This window comes from Camellia sinensis, chromosome 10, assembly GCF_055761805.1.
Source record: "Camellia sinensis isolate YWXY chromosome 10, ASM5576180v1, whole genome shotgun sequence".
NCBI classification, from domain to species: Eukaryota; Viridiplantae; Streptophyta; class Magnoliopsida; order Ericales; family Theaceae; genus Camellia; species Camellia sinensis.
In genome coordinates, this window is record NC_138970.1 from 140,051,942 (window position 1) to 140,061,967 (window position 10,026).

At 40.6% G+C, this 10,026-nt stretch overlaps 1 protein-coding gene across 1 annotated transcript; it reads right to left on the minus strand.

Annotated features, from left to right (window-relative positions):
* Positions 1-4,487: 4,487 nt before the first annotated feature.
* LOC145800724 (uncharacterized) lies at positions 4,488-5,843 on the minus strand. The gene is made up of 2 exons (XM_082890455.1): positions 5,372-5,843; positions 4,488-5,131 (listed from the first exon to the last, which is right to left on the minus strand). The coding sequence occupies exons 1-2, from the start codon at positions 5,841-5,843 to the stop codon at positions 4,488-4,490; spliced, it is 1,116 nt and encodes a 371-aa protein (XP_082746581.1).
* Between the last annotated feature and the right edge of the window lie 4,183 nt (positions 5,844-10,026).

A 10,026-nucleotide genomic window follows, 5' to 3' on the forward strand; every position in this document is an offset into this window, starting at 1 on the left:
TATGATGGTTAGTTTTAGGGCATATATCATTTAGCATACCTTATGTTCACATGCATGTATCCATTCATCTGTCTTGTATGCACCGAGCTCGGCACATCATACTAACTGCGTTGTATTTCAATTCCAATTTGAATACATGTACCAAGTTACATTTCACATGACATTCTAGAACAGCCGAGCCTATTTTAGTTGCATTCTCGCATGTGTTGCATTAGCCATCTTAACATGAACTAGGATCATGCATGGTTTCTAACTAGTTCTTTGTTTTGGCTCGGAGTACGCTGTGAGTGTTTACGCTTTAGCATACTGCATGTATGTTACTGTTGCCATGAAAGCATGCTTGCCATGAGGCTAACTGCTTAGTTGATTAACTGCCTGAATGTCTGTGGGTGAAGGTTGGATTATTTGAATTGGAACAATTCATTGAAATCCGTGTTTTAGTCTATTTGTGAGTAGCAAACTTCAAATCATTTTCAAATGAATATGTAATGTTTTGTTCCAAATTAGGCTATCTAGTCTATACTTGTTTGTTGTCTACATCACATAGTAAGATTAGCTAATTAACCGAAATAAGAACACATGTGTTTTCAAAAACAAGATATCATGCTTAGTACAGGCCGATCTTTGATCGGGCGAGCGGGGGTGCTCATTAAATGACCTTCCCCAATCGTACCCAAGTTCCCGAACCGAGGCAACTTTGGTGATGACGGACACGTGGCCTTAGGCACGAGTCAGGGTTTCCTAAATTCCCCCAAAATAAAATATTTAGGTGGTGACTCTGTATCTGACAAAGCAGTCCATGTTTGGCACTTCTTTATAAAAATCAGTTTTCCAAAATGATTTACCGGATTTGGACTATTTGGTGATTTATCGGTCTCACATTGCACATTGTGAGATTAGATTCAGAACCGTGACATTTGAGTCCGAACTGTAGTAAGCCCAATGGACAATCTACTTTGCAGAAAATGAAATAGGGAAGAGTGTACCTCAGAATCGCCATAGGACAAATGTGACTCTGGCTCGCGCAGCAGAAGCTCCAATGGCATGCGTCGCTCATAGCTCCTGAAGTGACGGAGGCTGTCAGGAGGAAACACGTGTATCGCCGGCCTGTAGGCCGCCGGATCGAACGGCCGGATATGAAGAGGCAGGAGCACAGCCTCAGGGTCCACGTCCAACTCCGGGGGAGCCTCACTGCCTGGAATGTCGTATGCCATCTCAAGAATAGTGTGAAAATCGCCGAAAGTGTAAACATCCCAAATTGAAATTTGACAGAAAATCTCATTATGGCCTAAAAATCATACCAAGTTCAAATCTTAAATCGATTTCAGACAACTAAGCCTCTAAGGCTTCCAATTTCAGACTTAAGCATTCTAAATATGATAGATAATGTTATCAAACAGATTGGAATCCATATTTCCAAGTTTCACTTAGTTCAACGAAATTTCACATAGCATTTCTCAGTAAACATTCAAAAGCACAGAATAGAGGACTAAAAAGTTACCAAAATCGTATACGAGGGTCGGGTTATTACACTCTCCCCCCCTTAAATAAGTTTGGTCCTCCAAACTTGTTTTACCTTAGGACAGAAATAGATGCGGATATTGGTGTTGCATTACCTCTTCCTTCTCCCAAGTTGCTTCGGTTCCGTAATGTTCTTGCCATTCTACTTTCACCATTGGAATTTCTCAGTTCCGTAACTGTTTCACTTGTCGGTCTAGGATTCGAATTGGTTTCTCTTCATATGTTAATTTATCATCCAGAATAATCTGATGATAATCTATGACATGTGACGGGTCCGGAAGATATCCTCAGCGCATAGAGACATGAAACACATTATACACTTGACTCATAATTGGCGGAAGGGCAACTCGGTAAGCCACTGGACCCACTCTTTCCAAAACTTGGAAGGGGCCAACATATCGGGGTGTTAACTTACCCCTTTTTCCGAATCTCGGATGTCCTTTCATCGGAGTAACTTTCACAAAAACATGACCATCCACCTCGAATTCCAAATCCCTTCGTCGGTTGTCCGCATAACTCTTCCGCCTGCTTTGAGCAGTTTTCAATCTTTCCCGAATAATTTTGACCTTCTCTGTTGTCAACTGAACAATTTCTAGCCCTAGTAATGATCTATCTCCAATTTTAGCGCAACACACGGGAGAACGACACGGTCTTCCATACAGAGCCTCATAAGGTGCCATCTCAATACTCGAATGGTAACTATTGTTGTATGCGAACTCTATCAACGGTAGGTGGGTTTCCCAACTTTCTTGGAAATCCAAAACACACATTCGGAGCATATCCTCTAATGTCTGTATCATCCTCACGGATTGTCCATCTGTGGGTGGAAGGCAGTACTAAACTTTAATTCTGTACCCATTGCACTTGGTAGACTTTTCCAGAACCTTGAAACAAACTTTGGATCTCTATCTGACACAATTGAGACCGGAACACCATGGAGTCTTACAATTTCATTCATGTAAATTACAGCGAGTTTGTCTGCATTGTACTGGGTCTTCACCGGCAGAAAATGTGTAGATTTAGTCAATCGGTCTACGATGACCCATATAGAATTCATACCTCGGGGAGTCCATGGCAAGCCTACAACAAAATCCATGGTCGGATGTTCCCATTTCCATTCTGGAATCGGAAGGGGTTGCAGCAATCCCGCTGGTCTCTAGTGCTCTGCCTTTACTTGCTGACATTGTAAACATTTAGCGACGAATTCTGCAATCTCCTTTTTCATATTTGGCCACCAGAAATTTTGTTTCAGATTCCGGTACATTTTAGTGCTTCTTGGATGCATTGAAAACTTGAGGCATGTGCTTCTTCCTTCAGCTTTCGTTTAAGTTCAAACACAATAGGGACACATACACGGTTTTGAAATTTAAGTACAGAATCCATCAAAGTAAACCCCGGTTTCGGTTTTGCCTCTATTTCATCACGTATCTTCTTTAGAGCTCCATCTTCCATTTGGTGTAATTTAATCTCGTCAAGTAATGTCGGTTGGGCCATCACTGCTGCCACTATTGCCTCCTGACCATGTATCACCAAGTCAACCTCCATCTTATTCAGCTCACTTACCAACTCCTTTTGTTCTGTTAGTATACTTGCCAAATTCCCCACATTTTTCCGGCTAAGTGCATCTACTACCGTGTTGGCTTTACCAGGATGATAATGGATTTGCAAATCGTAATCTTTAATAAGCTCCAACCACTGCCGCTGGCGCATATTCAGTTCCTTTTGGGTAAAAAGGTATTTGAGGCTTTTATGATCGGTATAAACTTCGCAAGTAGTTCCATAAAGATAGTGCTGCCACATCTTCAGAGCAAAAACTACTGCAGCTAGTTCCAGATCATGTGTACGATAACTCTTCTCATGGGGTTTAAGCTGTTGGGAGGCATAAGCTATCACTCTTCCATTTTGCATAAGCACACAACCAAGCCCCTTATGTGAAGCATCACTGTAAATCACAAAACCCTCAGTACCAGACGGTAGAGCAAGGACCGGAGCGGTAGTCAACTTCATCTTTAACTCTTGGAAAGCAGATTCCCGTGGTTCTGACCATTCAAATGCAACTCCCTTTTTAGTCAATTGTGTGAATGGTACAACAATCTTAGAGAAGTCCTGAATGAATCTCCTGTAATATCCGGCTAACCCCATAAAGCTACGTACTTCGGTCACATTCGTAGGAGTTGGCCAATTCACAATTGCCTCAATCTTGTGTGGATCGACAGAAACTCCTTCCTTTGTTATTACATGCGCCAAAAACGCCACCTCATGTAGCTAGAATTCACATTTCTGGAGCTTCGCATATAACTTCTTTTCTCAGAGGGTTTGAAGAATTAAGCGAAGATGGTCCTCATGTGCTCTTGTAGTCTCCGAGTAAATAAGAATATCATCGATAAAGACCACCACAAATTCATCTAAATAGGGCTTAAAGATGCGATTCATCAAATCCATGAAGGCCGCTGGCGCGTTAGTGACTCCAAAGGGCATAACCAGAAATTCGTAGTGACCATATCGAGTTCGAAATGGTGTTTTCTCAACATCATCAGTTTTAAGTTTTAATTGATGGTATCCTGACCGTAGGTCAATTTTCGAGAATACTTGTGCTTCTTGTAGCTGGTCAAACAAGATGTCAATCCGTGGCAGTGGGTACTTATTCTTAATTGTTACCTTATTAAGTTCCTTGTAATCAGTGCAAAGTCGGAGTGTTCCATCCTTCTTTTTCACAAACAGAACCGGTGCACCCCATGGAGAGACACTCGGACGGATAAACCCCTTATCCAATAGATCTTGCAACTGAGTCTTCAATTCTCTCATCTCAGCTGGTGACATCTAGTACGGAGTTTTAGAAATGGGTTGAGTCCCCGGGACTACTTCAATTGTAAACTCAATTTCGCGATCCACTAACTCTCTTGGCAATTCTTCCGGAAAAACATCCGGAAACTCACAAACAACTGGAATCTTATCAGTGTTCTAATTCAGTGCTTGCCCTTCCAATACACTACACAAATACCCTGGCATCCATTCTGGATTAATTTACATGCCCTTGCCGCAAAAATCAGATACGGTGGAGAAGTCACCCCATATCCCTGAAAAGTGGATTTCAATTGCCCCGGAGGATGGAAACTGATCCGTTTAGTCAGACAATCTATGGTGGCCCCATATTCACCCAACCAATCCATTCCCAGAATAATGTCAAACAAGTTCATATCAAGAGGTAACAGATTAGCATATACACGGACATCCCCAATTAGAAGTTCACAAGCAGAATATACAGAGGTACAAATTATAGAGTTTCCCATAGGTGAAGATACACACAACACATAAGTTAATTCTTCTTCAGGTTTATCTAAATGCTTCACAAATAATTTTGACATAAAGGAATAGGTAGATCCAGAATCAAATAATACATAAGCAGAATGATCGTGAACCATGAATGTACCTGACACCACTGTTGCTGCATTCTGAACATGTCCTAGAACCAACACAAATACCCTACCTTGCCTCGTTGTATCCTTATTGTTAACAGGTTTAGCAGCTGTCTTGGCGTTAGGAGCTGGTGTAGACCCCGCTGAACTTGTGGCGGCCTTATTACCATTTTGTTGATTCCTTTGCGAACAATCTTTTATCGAATTACCCGTTTTACCACATCGAAAGCATGCTCCAGACAGTCGGTGACAAACTCCACGATGCCTCCATCCCTATTCTGGACACACAGGAGCGTAATTGTGAGTAGAAGTGGTAGTGCTAGAGGTCCCTGAATTTTGCTTCTTGTTTGGCAGAGTAATTGACCCTTTGAACCATTAGTTGTTCTGTCTTTTTCCTTTCCATTCAGAAATTCGAGTCTAAGCGGCAATATTGCCTTCTGCTATAACAGCTCTTTCTAACACATCAATGTAGGTAGGCAACTTAAACACATTAACTCGGTCCAAAATAGTACCCCGCAATCCCCCCTCGAATTTTCGCGCCTTCTTATATTCTGTATCCACCATGTAAGGTGCAAACCGGGCTAGTTCCGTGAATTGGGCTTCATATTCGGCAACCGTTTTATGTCCTTGTCTCAATGATTCAAATTCGGTCACCTTTTTGTCTCGTATACTCTGGGGAAAATATTTATCATAAAACAGCTCCAAGAATCTATCCCATGTTAACCCCTGGTGCATTGTTCTTGTAAGCATCCACCACCTCCGCGCTTCATCTTCAAGAGTGAAAGCAACAAGCTGCACCTTTTGGACTTCACTACAAGGAAAGACTTCGAATAACTTTTCGATTCCTAACACCCATGCCTCAGCCTTCATTGGTTCGATTCCTCCTTTAAATGATGGTGGTTTCATCTTTTTAAACTCCTTTGTAAGTGTAATGTTGCAGTCCTCAGTGTGAAAATCTTGCGCTACAGGTGGAGGTATCGGTGGTGGCGGCGGCTATGGCTGTTGTTGCTGTTGCTGTTGCCGGAAGGTCTCCGCCATTTCCATAATCATCCTTTCCATTCTATCCAACCGTGCTGAGGTAGCTTCTTCCAGATCTTCTGTCCTTGTTCGCACCATATTCTACAAGACAAATAATTACAATATACACAGAAGACACAAGAACATGGTTCATGATCATTAGCGTTACCAAAATACATATGACGTTGCTATCAATCGTTCATTCACACATGATGCCTAAATCTTGCTAGACATCCTAGAGCTCAATGGACCCATATGTGAGACAGCAACTCGTGCTCTGATACCACTTGTCACACCCTAAACTTGCCCCTAACAGTTTGGGCATGACCTATTCGGAAACAGACACTTAACCTATTATATATAACCTGAGGGGCCTAACTGGAAGCGTTAGATGGTCAAAAATGACCTCAAAATGTATCCATTGAGCTACTATCATCATGCCAGGATCACACAACGACCAGTAATTAAACATACAAAGATATGCATCTGAGACTGAGTTATTTACATATAGTTATACAGCACCAATTCTAAGATTGGGCAACTAGCAAAATAGTAAGTACATTCCAACTTTAGTCGGTAGTCGGTACATGTACAAGCCAAAATCCACAAAACTATAATAAGTGCACGGCTTTCCCAAATGCCTGGGTATACTTAAGTTGACAAAAGGTAGATGATATCGATGTTAGGACTGACCTCCAAGTGGGTTACCTACAGAATTTAACAAGATTACAGAGTGAGACAAGCTCAATGAATAACAGTACTTAAACAGTTTAATACCCAATTTAAATCGTAATACATTATACTGTATTCATAAAAATAGAATCCATACAGTTAATCTGATGCGGTATCACTTTCAGAACGGCGTTGGGCCCAGTTATAACAGAATGGCCTATTGGCCCAGAAAAATAAAATAGCCTTTCGGCCCAGAAATTTACAGAACAGCCTTTCGGCCCAACAGAACAGCCTTTCGGCTTAACAGAACAGCCTTTTGGCCCAGAAGTATAAAGATGTACAAATTTCCTTCGATGTTCACATTTCTATTGAGTTCACTCTATACACATGTTAATGTAGTAACTTGTGGAAAACCGAATGTTAATAGCATTAGGTATTAACAGTAGATAGATGTACATTTAATGTACTATTACTCACAGTGTCGAGGCGGAGCACTCGTTTCTCCCGGAGTGTGTCCTACACACATACAAGATAAAAAATTAGTTCCCTTTTCTTTATTCAATCATTCTCTGATGCACTTAACTTCGACTGAATTTATAGATATCAAAATGGTATTAAATACAGATTCTGATAATATTAGAGGGTCTAACACGCAAAACGGAGCATCCCGAAATTTCCAACCTGGGCCGCACGTGCGGCTGTAAGCCCCGCACGTACGGGAAACTCTCCCGCACATGTGGCAGAATGGTCCCGCACGTGCTTTTTCATCAGAACCAAAACTCCAAATTTTCCCATTTTCCCACACGTGCGGCCGTGGCTCCCGCATGTGCGGTAGTTGTTCTCGCACGTGCGGCCATGACTCCCGCACGTACGGCGATTCTGCATATTTTCAGTCCGAAATTTCCATTAAAACCCCATTTTTTGTAGATGATCACAAGGCTTCCAATAGGCCTAAAAATTATGGAAATAAAATTGCATTCACATGCATCAATCTAAGGTAAATAAGATCATTAACTTTAAGTTCAACAATATAAGTTAATTCCATATTATTCTATCTTCACATACACATACCCACACACGTGATCATAAAAGTGGATGTAACTTGATAATTGAGAGAGCAAGATGTATCTCCTCACTAGATCGCTCAAATTAAAGAAAAATAAATGAAGGATGAGATTATTATGTTAATTCCTCAACCTCCACACTTAAAACTTCCATTACAACTCTAAATCACATAACACCAAAGGGATTTCTACCCAAAGCAAGAAAAAGATGAACTTAAATGGATTAATCTCACCTTGGACTTCAATCTCAACGGAGCTTCTCAATTTTCCTAAATTCTCTTCCTTGTTGATCTTCTTCAGCCCTCTCTTCTAAACCCTTCTCTTGGGAGATATTTTAAACCAGGTTCTTCACCCAATATGTAAAGAACACAAGTATATATGTATACTTAAAGGCATAAAAAGACAAAATTCAATAGTTTAAACATCCCGAATTGAAATTTGACAGAAAATCTCATTATAGCTTAAAAATCATGCCAAGTTCAAATCTTAAATCGATTTCAGACAACTAAGCCTATAAGGCTTCCAATTTCAGATTTAAGCATTCTAAATGTGATAGATAATGTTCTTATCAAACAGATAGGAATCCATATTTCCAAGTTTCACTTAGTTCAACGAAATTTCACATAGCATTTCTCAATAAACATTCAAAAGCACAGAATAGGGGACTGAAAAGATACCAAAATCGTATACGAGGGTTAGGTTATTACAACCGGTCTCCGTGTTGACTTCAAGTCGTGTCTTCTGTGCGTGGCACTTGATACGTACGAGGTGTATCCTTTTTGTGTTGTATCCTTTTGTCTCTTGAGAGATTCGAAAATTTCTTTACATACGTTGCATTACAACGTTTTGTCGTGAACGCGCGTTGGTTATACGTCATTCCACTCGCATTGTTATGAACACATTTTGTGCGTTGTCACGCACACCATACTTGCACTATTATGCGCATTCCTTAGGTCGTATCGTCATGCGCAACTTATTTGCATTGTCATGCATTTCAAAAAAGAAACGTGCGTTGTCGCGCATTCCAGTCTCATTGGCATTATCATGCATCCCAATAGTTTGCATTGTCATGCATTTCTATTACACATATTATCATGCATTTCAGTTCATGCATTATCATGCGTGTCTCACTTGCATTGTTATGCATTTCAATAAATCGTATATTATCATGCATTTCAATAAATCATGCATTGTCATGCATTTCGATTACATGCATTGTCATGCATTTCAGTTCATGCATTATCATGCGTGTCTCACTTGCATTGTTATGCATTTCGATAAATCGTATATTATCATGCATTTCAATCACACGCATTGTCATGCACCTCTCATTTACATTGTCTTGCATTTCGAGCAAATTGCATTGTCATGTATCTTCTATTTGCATTATCATGCATATCAATCTCTCGCATTAGCTAATTTTTCTCCACTTGCGTGCCGCGTTTGGACGCATCTAACTCTAACCCTTACTAACCTTCACCAACCCCTTTCTCTCCCTATTTGCATTGTGACACACACTGCATGCGTTTTTGTGTGTGCTTTGTGTTTATGCACTTTTCTCCCCTTTTCAAATTCCGAATCATACACATTGCATGCGTTGTCGCGTTATGCTTTACTTATATGTGTTCAAGTTGCTATACACATTGCATGCGTTGTCGCGTTATGCTTTACTTATATGTGTTCAAGTTCCTATACACATTGCATGCGTTGTCACGTTATGCTTTACTTATGTGTTCAAGTCCCTATACACATTGCATGCATTGTCGCGTTATGCTTTAATTATATGTGTTCAATTCCCTATACACATTGCATGCGTTGTCGCGTTATGCTTTACTTATATGTGTTCAAGTTCCTATACACATTGCATGCGTTGTCGCGTTATGCTTTACTTATGTGTTCAAGTCCCTATACACATTGCATGCGTTGTTGCGTTATGCTTTACTTATGTGTTCAAGTCCCTATACACATTGCATGCGTTGTCGCGTTATGCTTTACTTAAATGTGTTCAAGTTCCTATACACATTGCATGCATTGTCGCGTTATGCTTTACTTACATGTGTTCAAGGTCCTATACACTTTGCATGCATTGTCGCGTCGTGCTTTACTTATATGTGTTCAAGTGTTTCTTATTACACACATTGCATACGTTTTCGCGTGTGCTTTACCTACATGTGTTTACACACCCTTTTTGTATTTACTACACTATCACCCCATCGCACTGTCCTGTGCATTCAATCGTGCTATCTTGCGCATCGCACTGTTTTGTGTATCCTATTGCATTTTGCATGCATTTCAATCGCGCTATTTTGTGCATCGCACTGTCCTATGCATTCAGT